Source organism: Castanea sativa, chromosome 1 (genome assembly GCF_040712315.1).
Source record: "Castanea sativa cultivar Marrone di Chiusa Pesio chromosome 1, ASM4071231v1".
Lineage (NCBI taxonomy): Eukaryota > Viridiplantae > Streptophyta > Magnoliopsida > Fagales > Fagaceae > Castanea > Castanea sativa.
In genome coordinates this window covers 82,537,769-82,554,162 of record NC_134013.1, presented here as the reverse complement: position 1 = coordinate 82,554,162, position 16,394 = coordinate 82,537,769, and the positions used below count along the sequence as shown (strand labels likewise).

At 34.7% G+C, this 16,394-nt stretch overlaps 1 protein-coding gene and 1 pseudogene across 1 annotated transcript; one reads left to right on the top strand and one right to left on the bottom strand.

Moving 5' to 3' along the window:
• Positions 1-1,185: 1,185 nt before the first annotated feature.
• LOC142635561 (putative leucine-rich repeat receptor-like serine/threonine-protein kinase At2g24130) lies at positions 1,186-10,404 on the top strand (annotated as a pseudogene).
• A 2,838-nt stretch (positions 10,405-13,242) lies between these two features.
• LOC142627756 (FBD-associated F-box protein At5g56380-like) lies at positions 13,243-15,976 on the bottom strand. Its single transcript, XM_075801668.1, has 3 exons — positions 14,711-15,976; positions 14,440-14,619; positions 13,243-13,526 (listed from the first exon to the last, which is right to left on the bottom strand). Exons 1-3 carry the CDS (start codon positions 15,935-15,937, stop codon positions 13,329-13,331), a joined length of 1,605 nt encoding a protein of 534 aa, XP_075657783.1. The 5' UTR covers positions 15,938-15,976; the 3' UTR covers positions 13,243-13,328.
• Between the last annotated feature and the right edge of the window lie 418 nt (positions 15,977-16,394).

The window sequence follows — 16,394 nt, the reverse complement described above, 5'->3', positions numbered from 1 at the left end:
GTTAGTTTTCTACTTCTAATTTTAACACCACATCAATCTCTTTCAGTAGGTTAGTTGCATGGTGTGCTACATCTTTGTGAGTGCAATGCATGATACCTAAATGAAATAAGGTATGGATCAACATCCGAACTGACATCAACGTAGTGCTAAAACACATCACTCTCAGATGACAATTGTGCCAAAACCAATACCCCCAATTAATGCCAAATCACTGTCCCTAAGCGTGCCTATTATGCTACATTATCTTCCTAAACAGCACATCATCCACTAAATTAGTCCAAACTCACCACTCAGAAAGAAACCCATGTTCTTCTATGCTTCAATTAAAAAAAAAAAAAAGAAGAAGAAGGAACCCACATGTTTCACAAAGCACAATATTGTCTTAATGATTGGTTAAATTTAGAGACACTCAATTGTACATACTCCTTTTGAGAATAGAAACGAATTTCTAAATATATCAGAGGCAAAAACATAAGAAAAATAATACACACACAAGGCAATCATATGAAACGAGAAATTATTTGGTTCGGTAATTTGCTTATGTCCATGCAGTGATTTCATTATTTTCAAGGTAAAATACAATATGCAGCAGTACATTTTTTCTTTTTGAAAAAATACACAAAACTTTAATTTGAAATAACGGTATTTATATCACACACAGAGGATTCATAATGAGCTAAAAACTGGCCAAAAATTTTTAGGCTTGGGCCAACTAAGCCTTAGAAAATCTTCCATCAAAAAACCGCAATACTTTATATCGGATTGTGTCATGATTCGAATCAAACATAAACTAGGCTCCACAAATCTAACAACTTCATACACACCCCTTCAAAATCGTGTTTTTTTAAATATGATTTCAATCTAAATTGTTATTAAAAAATTTCAAAACTAAGGAATGTGTGCAACAATGGGTGTGTCATGTGTAATAATTGTTACTCTTAATGGGTACGTGCTTACATGTACAGCACCATTGCATTTGCTACACGAATCTTAACGTTGCTTAATTATGTGTCATGCCATAGTTCCAAACTTGTTTTGTGGCTATAAATACATCTCCTCCTTCAACGGCAGTTAGGCATAAAATAATAGAGTTCCCAAACGGTTCAAATTTTTAATCGCATTACAATTCCTTCTTAACATTGGACACACATACATCTTTCCCTCTCCTTATAAATCAATACAACAATGGGTTTTTGTAAATTTTCCATGTTCAATTTCCTATATTTGGTCATTGTTGGTTTGTTTGGTGTCTTTGGTGAGCAAGATTCTCAGCTTAAGAATGACAAAGCAGCATTGCTCTCTTTCATGTCAGAGATTGTTTCAGACCCTAGAAACGTCCTTGAGAATTGGAACTCTTCGGATGTTCACGTTTGCAACTGGGCAAGAGTGAGCTGCAACAAAGCACGTGACAGTGTCATAGAGCTTATTCTCAATGCAACATGGCTAAGTGGCACTATTTCGCCATCACTAGCCAATCTTTCTTCCTTGGCTATTCTTGATTTGTCAGTGAACTTCTTTGAAGGTCCTATTCCAAAAGAGTTAGGCTCTCTCACTCATCTTAAACAACTCTGCTTATCATGGAACTTTCTTGAAGGGAAAATTCCCTACCACTTGGGATTTCTTCACAAAATGGTATATCTTGATTTGGGAAGTAACAAGCTTCAAGGTGAAATCCCAGAATCACTTTTCTGTAATGGGTCTTTATCCTTGCTGTACATAGATCTTTCTAACAATTCTTTAAGTGGAGAAATCCCCTTTAAGAATGAATGTGGGCTTAAAGATTTGGGGATTCTTTTGCTTTGGTCTAATAGGCTTTGGGACATATAATACGAGCCCTTTCAAATTCCACACGACTTAAATGGCTGGATGTGGAGTCTAATATGTTAACTGGAGAGTTACCGTCAGAGATTGTACGTGAAATGCCAAAGTTACAAATACTCTATTTGTCCTACAATAGCTTTGTTAGCCATGGTGGTAACAACAACCTAGAACCTTTCTTTGCTTCTTTAGTAAATTGTTCTGGCCTCATAGAACTCAAATTGGCAGGAAATAACCTTGGTGGGGAACTACCTCCCATTATTGGTGATCTTTCTACCAATCTTGTAAAGCTTATTCTAAGTGAGAATCTTATCCATGGATTTATTCCACCTTACATTTCAAACCTTGCAAATCTTACCCTCTTAAACTTGTCGAGTAACTTATTGAATGGTTCAATCCCACCTGAACTATGTCAAATGGGAAAGCTAGAGAGGGTTTACTTGTTTAATAATTCACTCTTGGGTGAGATTCTGCTAGCTCTTGGCAACATTCTCCATCTAGGTCTTCTAGATTTATCGAGAAACAAGCTATCAGGTTCAATTCCGGATAGCTTTGCAAACCTTCCCCAGTTAAGAAGACTCCTGTTATATCAAAACCAGCTCTCAGGAACAATACCACCAAGTTTAGGCCAATGTGTCAATTTAGAAATTCTAGACCTCTCTCACAATAAGATTTTTAGGGAGATTCCTAGTGAAGTTGCAGGGTTGAGGAGCTTGAAGTTATACTTGGATTTGTCTAGCAATCGTTTATATGGGCCTTTACCATTAGAGCTTAGTAAAATGGACATGGTGCTAGCTATAGATTTATTCATGTGTGATACTTGTTACTCTCAATGGGTGTGTGGGCAAGTGCTTACATGTACACCGCCATTGCATTTGCTACACGAGTCTTAACGTTGCTTATGTGACATTACATAGTTCCAAACTTGTTTTGCGGCTATAAGTACATCTCCTCCTTCAACGGCAGTTAGGCACAAAATATTAGAGTTCCCAAAGGGTTCAAATTTTTTGTAGCATTAAAATTCCTTCTTAACATTGAACACACATGCCTCTTTCCCTCTCCTTATAAATCAATACCACAATGGGTTTTTGTAAATTTTCCATGTACAATCTCCTATATTTGGTCATTGTTGTTTTGTTTGGTGTCTTTGGTGAGCAAAATTCTCAGCTAATGAATGACAAAGTATCACTGCTTTCTTTCATGTCATAGATTGTTTCAGACCATGGAAACGTCCTTGAGAACTGGAACTCTTCGGATGTTCACGTTTACAACTGGGCAAGAGTGAGCTACAACAATGCAAATGACAATGTTCTACTTTCAAGCCAAAAAAAAACAAATTGTAACAGAGCCAAGCCCACGGCAAGCCCAACAGATTACAGAGGTAGCAACCCCACGGGTTCTCCAAAAAAAAAAAGAGCAACGCGCCAACGCCTTAGTCCCTAAAGGTCTAAATCAGAAATCACTAAAGGCTTTGTCAAAAAAGAAAAAGAAAAAGAAACCACTAGAGGCCTAAAGCAAACCTAAACTCAGTCCCTCAGAGCGATGCCGCTTGAGCCTCAAGCCAACAGACAGAGATTGGATCGGTCACAGCTCGCTCGTCGGAGATCGGCCCAGTCCAGATCGTCGTTGTCGCTCGCTCGCCCCTCCGCGTCATCGTCGCTCGTCGCTAACCCTCATCAGAGGACGGAGATCGGCAGATTGCTCGTCGCCTCGTCATTGCCTCAGCCTTCAGGCTTCCTTGCTCAGCTGCTCTGGTGCTCCCTCCTTCAAGGTATTTCATTTTACTAAGCTAACTTCTCTCTCTCTCTCTCTCTCTCTCTTTCTCTCTCTCTCTCTTTATTCTTTAATAAGACTAACTCTCTCTCTTTACTCTTTTGATTCTTGAACTGTGAGTCTGTTTGTGATTGGCTCATTGGCCGAACTTTAAGTCTTTAACTTTGTTAATATTTTGTCTTTTTTGACTTTTTGAATTTGGCTTTATCAGTTTATCTTATCCGTTGGTGTTGGTTTTGGTGTGTGTAGTGTGTTGGTGTTGGTGTTGGTGAGATATTAATTGTCTTTTAGTGTAATGTGTGATTGTGAAATTTTCTGATTGGCAGGGGGCATTAGGCATGAGGCGTGCTTGTGTGTTGACTGGGGAGGGGGTAGATGGGCACATGGGGTGGGGGGCTGCACATTACACTGTTTTAGTGCTTTAATTATTGTGTTGCAGATGGGATGTGTAATGTGCACATCAATGGCTCTTTTAGTGTAAACAATATAACAAATTAAAGCAATATAATTAATGACAAATAAATTAAAGCAATATAGTTTATTGTTATGCTAAACAATAATAATTAAAGCAGTATAATTAACCGATACATTATAAAAGACAAACAAATTAAATTATGTTAAGCTAAATAATAATTAATAATTTTATAATTAATGAAACAACAATATAACAAATTATAGTTTATAAAGACAAACAAATTAATGAAACAATTAAACAACAACAATTAATAATTTTATTAATATTTCAAATGAACTTATAGTTTATTGTTTTATTCTTTTGCTAAAATTATAGACAAATATTTGATAAGAAAACTACGTACCCTAGATTCATCTTCTGTGCAAGATTTATCTTCATCTTCTAAGAGAATTTGTGTTGACTTTAACTTAGAAAATCTTCCTTCATATCCTGGGCTACGACAAAAGATATCATCTTACCATCCTAATAATCATGATGAAATAAGAAGATATTATTTAACAAAAGGCCCTTGTCAACCTGTTCATGATTACCTTGTATCACATTTTTCTAGAAAGCCCCGTCGATTTAGAGCCGAATGGTATGTAAATAGAAAATGGTTAGAATATAGTATAGACAAGAATGTGGCATTTTGTTTTTATTGCTACCTATTTGGGCAAGGAGGAGGTGAGACTTTTGTAGCGAAGGGATTCAAATTTTGGAATCTACTTGTGAAGTTAGATTCTCATGTTGGAGGAGTTAATAGTGCTCATAACTAAGCTGTCAAGAAAAGTGAAGATCTACTGAATGAAAACCAACACATTCAAAGTGTTTTGGTTACGCAATCAAATCAAAATAAATTTGAATATCGGGTTCAATTAAATGCAATAGTTGATTGCATAAGATTCCTTTTATGCCAGGAATTAGCTTTTCGTTAGGGATGGCAATTTAGATCCGGCCCGCGGATACCCGACCCGGCCCGACCCTAATGGGCCGGATTTTACCCGGCCCGATAAAGAATAGGGTCGGGTATGGGTTTTTAAAAAAAAACCTGAAGCGGGTTCGGGTCGGGTCCGGGTTTTATAAAAAAATCCGAAACCCGACCCGAAACCCGCCCCGGATAAAAACCCGGTTATGGAGGATAAGACATTTTGTAAGAATTTCTTAGTCTTTTTCATTTGTTAGTTGGAGGATAAGACATTTTGTAATTTTCTAGACTTGTGGGATTTATTTTGTAGCTTTTTAAGTGATTTGTTGATTTAAAATCTTAGTTGTGATTTATTGATTTATGATTAACTTATAATTGGGTTTAATTTGGTTGCCCTATAATGTGGCCTAAATGCCAAATTTTGGCATTTGGGCCATGTTAAATGGCTTAAATAGGCTTGAATATAGGGAAAAAATTTAATGGGCTTCAAAAAAAAAAAATTTTTGTTAGGCTAGATTTGGGCCCAAGAAGATAAACGGGGCCCCGGGAAAAAAACCCGATTAATAATCGGGCTGGGTCCGGGTTTCGGGTCTTGGCCCGCGGGTCGGGTCCGGGTATGCAAAAACCCGGCCCGAACCCGACCCGTTGCCATTCCTACTTTTCGTGGTCACGATGAATCTCAAGGTTCAAGTGATAAATGAAATTTCATTGAGCTTCTACAATTTTTGGGAGATAATAATGAATCTATCAATGAAAAGTTGCAAAAAACTCCGAAAAATTGCAAGCTTACCCACTCTGATATTCAAAAAGACATTGTAAATGCAATTGCACGTGAAACATCCAAAGTCATCATCAAGGATCTTGACAATGGGTTCTTTTCAATATTAGTTGATGAGTCACGTGATATCTCAGTGAAAGAACAAATGACCCTCGTTCTTCGTTATGTGAATAAAAAATGAATTATTATAAAGCGGTTCCTTGGTGTTGTACATGTAGCAAGTACCATCGCTTTGTCACTCAAATATGCTATTGAATGTTTACTTTGTGAACATAATTTGAGTTTATCGAACCTACGCGGGCAAGGTTATGACGGGGCTAGTAATATGAAAGATGATATCAATGGTTTCAAAGCTTTAATTTTGAAAGAGAATAAGTCAGCATTTTATGTCCATTGTTTTGCTCTTCAATTTCAATTGACACTTGTTGCCGTTGCTAAAAATCACGTTAGCATTGCTGAATTTTTTTATGTGGTTAGTAATTTAGTAACTGTTGTTGGAGGCTCTTGTAATAGACATGATGCTTTTTGAGATACACAATTTGCCAAATTTAAAGAAGATTTAGAGAATGTTGTACGTAGAAGTGGGCAGGGTTTGAATCAAGAGACAAATCTTAAACGCCCTGGTAATACACGTTGGGGATCATATTATGGGACTATTCTTAACTTGATTTTGATGTTCTCTGTTGTTGTTGATTTATTTGAGATTATTGAAAAAGATGGTCTCTCAGACCAAAAAGTTGAAGCTTGATCTATTATGAGATTAACTCTATGTTTTGAATTTGTCTTTGCTCTACACTTGATGAAAAATATTTTAGGGATCACAAATGAGTTGTCAATAGCATTGCAAAAAAAAAAAAAAATCAGGATATAGTAAATGCTATGGATCTTGTTAAAGTGTCTAAGCAACGATTGCAAGTAATGAGAGATGATGAATGGAAATCTTTATTGACTGAAGTGTCTTCATTTTGTACCACACATGATATTTCTATCTTGAACATGAATGAAATATTTGTAGTTAGTGGGAGGCCACGATGCAACATTCAACAAAATACAAATTTACATCATTATCATGTTGAGCTATTCTACACAGTCATAGATATGCAACTTCAAGAGCTTAACAACCGTTTTTCTGAGGCGAATACCGATTTGCTACTTTGTATGGCTTGCTTGAATCAAAGTAATTCATTTGTGGCTTTCTATAAGGAAAAGTTGATACGTCTAGCTAAGTTGTATCCCTCTGATTTTCTTGAGACAAATATTTTGGCACTTGACTCTCAACTTCAGAATTACATTTTTTATATGTGTAGCAATGGCTTCTTTTTAGAGCTTCAAGGAGTTAGGAAACTTGCTAAAAGTTAGTGAGCACAAAGAAGCATGAGACATATCCATTAGTTTATTTGCTTGTGAAGTTAGCTTTGACCCTTCCAGTTGTTATTGCAACAGTAGAAAGAAGTTTTTCAGCAATGAAATATATAAAGAATGAACTACGCAATCGAATGAGAGATTAGTGGATAAATGATTGCTTGGTTGTGTATATTGAAAAAGATGTAGTTTGTAGCATTGATAATGAGACTATCATGCAACGATTTCAAAATATGAAAACTCGTAGAAGGCAATTGTAAATTTTATGTATTTGCGTGTTTTTTTTTATTGTTGTTGTTGTCAATATATAAAATTTTCTTTTTATTAGATTGTGTAATTTATGCTTGTTGAGGAACACCCTGAAAAAATTTCCTGGAGTCGCCATTGCTTGTGCGACATGTACCACGAGCCCTTTCAAATTCCACACAGCTACCATCAGAGATTGTACTTAAAATGCCAAGGTTACAAATACTCTTTGTCCTACAATAGATTTGTTAGTCATGATGGTAACAACAACCTTGAACCTTTCTTTGCTTCCCTAGGAAATCGTTCTGACCTTCTAGAACTCGAATTGGCAAGAAATAACCTTGGTGGGAAAATACCTCCCATTATTGGTGATCTTTCTACCAATCTTGTGCGACTTCATCTTGATGAGAATATTATCTATGGCTTTATTCCCCCTCTCATTTCAAACCTTGAAAATCTTACCCGCTTAAACTTGTTGAGTAACTTATTGAATGGTTCAATCCCACTTGAACCATGTCAGATGGGAAAGCTAGAGAGGGTTTACTTGTTTAATAATTCACTCTAGGGTGAGATTTCGTCAGCTCTTGGCAACATTCCCCATCTAGGTCTTCTAGATTAATCGAGAAACAAGCTATCGAGTTCAATTTCGGATAGCTTTGGAAACCTTCTCTAGTTAAGAAGACTCATGCTTTATGATAGGCCACAAACGTATTTACCTCTTGTGTTGGATTAATTGATTAATTAGTCAAGTTTATTAATTAATCAAATTAATATGCAAAGCGCGTGGTAGCATAAACAAATCACCAATTAAACTAAAGTATGCAGCGGAAAATAAATGACACGATGATTTGTTTACGAATGGGAAAAACCTACACGGCAAAAATTCCACCGGGTGAATTTAAGGTCACCACTCTCGAAATTCCACTATTATCACAACAAATAGTTACAAGTAAAGGAATCCCAAGTATCTTACCAACCTACAGTTGAACCCTTACCCCAATACCCAATTGGACTTGTTTTGTAGTGACAATTTCTCCTTTCAATGCACGGCTCCCAAGTACGTGACTAACCAATTTGATGCGCAGATCCCAATACGCGGCTTACTCCTTTGCACAAATCCTAGTACGTGACTAACTCCAGAGCAACCCTTTGATTGTTATAGTTGATTTGTAGCAGCTTCACATAGAAACACCAATAGGATCTTCAATGTTAGTGCAAGAGACTTTGCTTGGTTACAAAACCTAAAGGCGTACAAGAAACGCAGCAAGAACTCTTTCTTCTGAAGAAGGAGGCTAGGGTTTTAAAAAGAAAACCTTATGAAACTCTCTAAGGTTAGATTTTTCTTTTTCCACCTCCTTTAAATAGGAGTTTTAATGGGCTCTCCTATGCCAAATACGTTTACACAAATCTTGGGCTTTCCTAGTCCAATAAGAATTATACAAACTCATAAACAAATAGCCTTTTAGAGTAAAAACGTTGCTGGCTATAATCTGAAACCCGTAAGCTCGATCGATTGGGACATCTGTCGAGCCTTAATGAATCTCGACAGATCGAGCTTCTGTCGAGAAGGTATCGAGACCTGCAGTTTGCACTTTTCTTAAGCAGTTCTTGAGTAATCTTCATGTCTTCAATTTAACCACTTGTAATGATCATCTTGAACCTACTTAGATTTACCCAAATACAAGTAAAGTTCGTTTTGTCAAAGGATATGCCAATTACGTAAAAATATGTCCCCAACACTTTACCAAAACCAGCTCTCAGGAACAATACCACCAAGTTTAGGCCAAAGTGTCAATTTAGAAATTCTAGACCTCTCTCACAATAAGATTTTTGGGGTGATTCCTAGTGAAGTTGCAGGGTTGAGGAGCTTGAAGTTATACTTGAATTTGTCTAGCAATCACTTATATGGGCTTTTACCATTAGAGAGCTTAGTAAAATGGACATGGTGCTAGCTATAGATTTACCCTATAACAGTCTCATTGGCACAATCCGAACACAACTCAAAAGCTGCACTGCACTAGAAATTCTCAACCTTTCACATAACTTTTTAGAAGGCTCCCTTCCATTTTCAGTAGGGCAATTGCCTTATCTTCAAGCAATTGATGTGTCTTCAAACCAATTGATTGGAGAGATACCGCAATCTTTGCAGACGTCCTCTACTCTCAAGCATGTGAACTTCTTTTTCAACAAAATCTCTAGAAAAGTATCTAACAAGGGAGCATTTTCATTGCTCACCATAGACTCTTTCCTTGGAAATGATGGCCTTTGTGGCTCAATAGAAGGCATGCCAAAGTGCTTAAATAGACATTCGCATCTTATGCTTATTTTGTTGATTCTTCTCTCATTATTTTCAATTCTCATTTTGTGCATATTTGGGTACTGCCTTGTACAAAGGTCAAGAATCCAATCACAATTGGAAATATTCAATGAAGGGGACATGGACCTCAAGCACCCTAGAATCTCATATGGGCAACTCAATGAAGCCACTGGCGGGTTTAGTGCTTCAAGCCTAATTGGTTCAGGTCTATTTGGTCATATCTATAAGGGAGTTCTTCGTGATAATACAATAATTGCTGTAAAGGTTCTAGATAGAAAGACGGCTAGAGAAAGTCAATGGAGCTTTAAGAGAGAATGCCAAGTCCTAAAGAGGCACAGGAATTTAGTAAGGATAATCACAAATTGCAGTAGGCCAGACTTCAAGGCTCTTGTTCTTCCACTGATGTCGAATGGAAGCTTGGAGAGGCATCTCTACCCAAGCCATGGATTGAAATGTGGGCTGGATTTGATACAGCTAGTGAGCATATGCAGTGATGTTGCTGAAGAAGTGGCCTACTTTCACCATCATTCTCCAGTTAAAGTTGTACACTGTGATCTAAAACCGAGCAATATTCTTCTTGATGATAACTTGGCAGCTTTGGTAACTGATTTTGGAATTGCAAGGCTGGTTAAAGGGGTGATGAGAATGCTAATGTGAAGGAAACAATATCCATCTACTCAAAAAATGGCTTATTATGCAGGTCTGTTGGCCACATAGCTCCTAGTAAGTAATTTTCTGCCAAAGCTAGAAGCCTAGAATTAAATATAATTATATTCTCCTCATGTGATTATGTGTTAGTTTTGTAGTTAGAATTATTCATGGTGTTTATGTATCAATATGGTTACCCTTACATATTTCATATTTGCTGTATAAAAGGGTATGAGCAAGTCACAAATCTTTATTATATCATTCAGCTCAACACTTCTTGGCTGGTTTGTGCAAAATAATTATGTTTGATAGGCCAAGATAACCAAACCTCCTGTTTCGGCAAAAATGCATACCAATTTTTTTTTAAAATTTTTATGCAAATGAGTAGATTTGGATAGATTTTCATTTAAATGACTAATCTTACTTCAAAAAAGAGAGAGAGGAGAAGCCAATCAAGTGACTCAATCTTACTTTCTTTTTATGTAGATATAGATAAATTTTCATTTTATGTTTTGAATTTTTTGATTTTTTTACAAAATAACACCAATTTCCAAACAATTTTGTTAGTTAGCATCATTTGTAAACTATTTAGGAAACTAACATCTCAAGTATGTATCACTCGAGTTCACTGTAGCAAATCGAGTATCAAAAACTCGATTTCTATGAAAAGTTCCAAGAAAACCCAAAAATCAAAACCTGAGACAAACCCAAGCAAGCTTAAGAAAGCAGAGTTGGACCAAAAACCCAATCACAAACCCAAGCTGCGTTGATGCTCGCCGTCACTCCGGTGGAGGAGAAGAACACGCTAGATTTTTAGAGAAGAAGAAGAGTTGGAGGAAAAGATCCGATTTGATCAGCTCTGGGGTTTTTATTGGGTTTTGTTCTTGGGGTTTGGAAGAATCAGTTTTCGTTTTGGGTTTTGTTCTTGGGGCTTTGGAAGTTTGAGAGATGAGAGTGGAAGAAGAAGAACACGCTGGATGTTTGAGAAAGGAGAAGAGTAGTGGTATGGTGGGAGCAGAAAGATGGAGAAAGAAAAGAAAAGAATGAAGGAAGAAGGAAAGCAAAGCCAGGGAAAAAATTGCAAGTGGAAAAACAAAGAAATCGAGTTGCTTAGGCTCGAGATGTTAATTTCCTAAATAGTTTGAAAACGTTGCTAACTAACAAAATTGTTTAAGGATTGGTGTTAGTTTGCAATTTTATCCTGAATTTTTGTGTTTATTGAAATAAACAAATTCATAGTAGTGATTCTAGTGATTTGGTGAAGGTGGAACGAAGGATTATTTCCCCAATTGATTGGCGTTGAGCATCTTTGACGTTGATCATATCCAAAGGTTCCAAATTTGGCCGCCAATCACTACTATGATTTTATTGGGGAATATCCTTGATAGTTTATAGTGTTGGGTCATAATATATCAAGGTCTTAAACTATTGAAAAAAATATTTACACAGAGATGCTTGATAGTATTGGATAATGTCCTGCAACTGTTTGATTCTAAAAAAAAAATAAAAAATCTTGCCATTGTAAGTTTTGTACAAATTTATATTCTACATGGGAGCTCACCATGAAATTCAAAGATACAAACTTAGAAGAGAAGAGAGAGAATGTGAGCACATTTTAGGAGTAGTAGAGACAAATATGGAAATTCATAAATAAGGGATAATAAATGGGATGGTAATCAACATTAATGAGTTTAATTTTTTGAGCATTAGATTTATATAAATCTAATGGTGTAGAAAATGTGTAACTCTAAGCAATGTTACACCACCCAATAAATTAATATAAAATTCATATTTTGAAAATCCTATCATTGAATTACATGTTCTATATGTTCTTAACATTCATGCTAATTTTTTTGTCAATTGAATGTTATTTACCATTTGATCTATAAACTCATATTTTATTCATTATTTTAAATTACAAAAATTTGAATTTAAATAATCGATTGATGACATGGCTATTAATTTTTAATCACTTTGAAATTTTGCAAACATGGAGAACATACAAAAATAATGTAATCTAATGGTAGATTTATCAAAATTCGCATCTACTTAAAAAATATTGGATGGTGTGACTTGAACCTAACTCATATATTAATAAGTAAAATTTAGCGAAAGTCCAATTACAATTTGAAATTTGGAATCCAATTTTGCCCCATGTGTCTAAATTTATATAGGGATCATACTGTAATTATCCACTTAAGTTTTTTAATCTTTGTGCCAAGTGAGTTAATGGGTGCAAAATACTAAGACTCTAATTTTAATGAACTATAAAATTCCAAAAAAAAAAAAAAAAAAAACCAATCACATATACTCAATAAAAATCACCACACAACAAAGTTCACTACATGTTCTATCTTATTAAAAATTAGGAAAAAAGTTATCATAAGTAGTATGAAATTTAGGAAAGAATTTTAACATGTGACTAACTACATTTACTTAAAAAAATTAACTAATTATTTATATTTTTAAGATAAATTGTGTTTCATTTCTAATGTATCCATGTGTATGCATATGTTACATGCTATTTTTTTTTAACATTTTGATTAATTATTTATATTTTTATAATAAAAATTGTGTTTAATTTTAAAATATATCTGTGCATTTGCATGAGTTTACATGCCAGTTTCCTTAATCAGCTAACAAGGGAAAGAAAATAATCAAATCAAGGCCAAACCTAGAAGACCGTAGTGACAAACTTCCACTTTCCTTAAATTTTATTTTTATTTTTTTATTATCTATTTCCTTGACTTTTTAAATATATATATATATATATATATATATATATATATTTTTTTTATAGCACTTTCAATGTATTTGCTTATGATGTATGAAAAGCTACTCAGTGAGCTTTCTTTAAACCTTAGAATTTATGAAATCTCATTTCAGAAGCCATACATAATATTAAAAACAATAAAACCTCATGAATAATACCAAAAATTTAACTATGCATCACTTAATCCAAATTCATGTCTAACATCACTATCTCACTATGTTATTGTTATTATGGTTACCACAATAATTTAAAATGAATTTCCTTCTCTTTATCCAATTCATCAAATAAGGTATCCTGGTCAAGAGGCATCTCAACTCCATTTCCTCCAAATTTCTCAACTATGACATTTTTTAAGCCGTGCAACCAGCATTGGATCCCAGTAGAGCAGCAACAATTTGAATCTTCTCTATGCAATAATCTACCACATAAGTACTGTAATTCAAGTAGAGAGTAGTTAATATAATTCAAGTATAGTTCAATATAAATAAAAACCAAAACTCAGATAAAATTCAATTAGATTTCAATAGGACTTTTAATTTTATGCTATGTGTCATGAAAAAATCGAAAATTCTAAATTAAATTATATTCTAAATCGGATTTCAATTAGAGTCTAAATTTGTGCCACGTATACCTCTAATTTTTTTTTTTAATTTTTGAGGCAAGTGAATTTTTGGATACAAAAACCAAAGAGTTTAAATGTAATTAAATTCTAAATCATATATAAATAATGAGAAACCATTAAATATTTTATAAATGTATGGTTTAAAAAATGGGTAAGCTAATACCATATATAATTTGAACATTTCCTCAAAAAAATGTATATATTGAACTATATAATAATGATTATTTTTAATTATACCCGTATATATGTGTGAAGTTACACACTAGTATATATATAGACACACACATATAAAGTATAAGTGACTAAGCGTTAAAGTAGTTGATACTTAATAGTAAAAAAAAAAAAATTCAGAATTTGTGCTAAAAGTTCAAACACATCCCCATTTATATCCCAAACGTAACCAAAGATGGTATACCATTTGGAATGCAGAGCTAAGATGTTTGCAAACGATGTAAGTAACCATCATCAAAGTAGAATTCAGCATATGGACTGTGAACCATTTCAAGTGCATCTAAGCTATTTAAACCTAATTAATTTCCGAGAAGTAATTAGAAAAACAATGTGAATAAACTGTTCTTAGAAGCACAACTCGATAAACCTCAACGATGTCTATGGACTGATATATAAAAAAATTAAAATTAAAAAAAAAGGAATTATTTTGGGAGGGGAGAGAAATAAAAAATAAATAAAAAAGGAAGAGAAGAAAAAAAGAAGAACATATACCTTTGCGAAGTTTTTATTGGAATCAGAATTTGAGGTGACTAACAAAGTCTTAGGATGACAAGTCAAGAGCAAACCATCGACAAAATCTGAATAACTTGTGGGTGATGACGATACATGTAGCTTCAGAAGCTCAAGGTCATAGGGTGTAGTCGGAATGAATTCTTCCAAGTTGCATGTAGCCTTCATTACCAAGACAAGATGCAAAAACATTTAGATTTGTAAGTCACCAAAATAACAAAAGGAAATTAAACTCTAGCTTATCTAGACGTACCTGCCCATTCAGAGTTAGGGTCATGATCTGGATCGGTTTTTCAAGGAATTTCCTCAATTCAAGGAACCAATCAGTGTTGAGCCCACCGTGAAGATAAAATTTAACTGTTGTTTGAAGTGGAGCACTCTTAAAAGACAATTTAGGAAAAGATTTCTTAGCACCAATAGCAACTATGAAATCCTGTAAATTAGGGGTATCAATCTCGGCCTCCCGTAGCTTATGACAACCAATCAATGTAAAACTCTTGAGCGAATGGCTTGAAATATGAACCTTTTCCAACATATCACAAGAATGTATGGTCAAAGAGTGAAGATGGGGCATTTTTGCATTGAGATCATAAAGCCACTGATCAGTGATACTTGCACTGACTAAGTACAACTCTCTAAGATTTTGACAAGCATTCACCTTGATCTCACCCAACCGCCCAGTAGGATGATCATAACGAAGATATCTAAAGCTTGATCCTTCAACGAAAACCGACTGAAGTCCAACTTCCGGGTAAATGCAAAAATATTTCAGGGGTTTGAGGGCTTGAAATTTTTTCAACCCCAAACAATAAATAAGAGTGAGATGCTCAATTGAAGGGCAGCAAGAAATCAGATTTTGAAGCATCTCTTCGACTACATAAACGCGTCGCAAAGACAGTTCTTTCAGAGAATAGAAATTTATAGTATTCTTCAAATTAATGGGATGCTCCAATTTACACCCTGTTAATTTCAATACTGTTATTGTGTTGGCAGAAAAGTCTATTTGTGGCAAAATATACTTCATTCTATTTTTCATTCTGACACTGACTTCGAGCACTTTGACACAATTCTCTACCGCCAATTCTATCCATTTGTCCACAAGAGCCTTTTCCGTATTAGTAAAGCTCACCTGAAGCTTGAAAGTGTCTATGCAAATCTTGTGCTCATAGAATTTTAGTATGGATTTATTCACAAAATGCATCAAATCTTCTCTGGCGGAAAATTCTGGATATTTTGGCCTAAATGGCATATAATCTATCCTCCAATTGTGATACGGTAGGTGCATCTCATTTTTTGGTATATCTTGAAAGTAGTCCTCGTCAAAATCTAGAACAGGGAATGATAAGGTAAAACTTTTCCATCTCTTGGAAAGTAGACTGGTTTTTGCAACAGCTTTTGTGGAAAGGAAAGACAAGATATGATGGATGATGACTTCAGGCAATTCTGAGATTCGGTCCATGGTACCAACTCCGTCATTCATGTAATTGAACAAATTTCTTCTTCAGTGCTCCATTATGATCAATGGCTGCTCCTGCTTAATTTGCCAAATATTAGTCATAAAAATAATTCCAAAATCTGAAGATGCAAATGCGTACCATATCTATGATATGAAAAGGTAACAAATTTACAAATTTATGCTACCATTAAACGTGTTCATTTATTTATGAACAAAAGTAATAGAAAAATTGATGGGCATCACTCCCTCTTAAAAAATTTCCTTTTTTTTTTCCTTGAGAATAATTATTAAAAAAAAAAAAAGCACCTATTAAATCTAGCTGTTCTAGCATGTTCCATGTCATCCATTGTACCAATTAATATGCAATTCAAAATGCATATAAAGATCGCTGTTGTGAATATTAACCTGTATGGCTGTATCTTTTTTAAGATTTCTATACTATCTGTTTGATTGTCATTATTTTTAATTAGAAAAAAGAAAG

Coding starts and splice junctions, on each gene's coding strand:
- LOC142627756 (XM_075801668.1), bottom strand. CDS start 15,937: ATGAATGACGGAGTTGGTACCATGGACCGAATCTCAGAATTGCCTGAA. Junction 14,620..14,710: donor CCCTAACTCTGAATGGGCAG/GTACGTCTAGAT, acceptor TTGGTAATGAAG/GCTACATGCAACTTGGAAGA. Junction 13,527..14,439: donor CCAATAAAAACTTCGCAAAG/GTATATGTTCTT, acceptor CTTGAATTACAG/TACTTATGTGGTAGATTATT.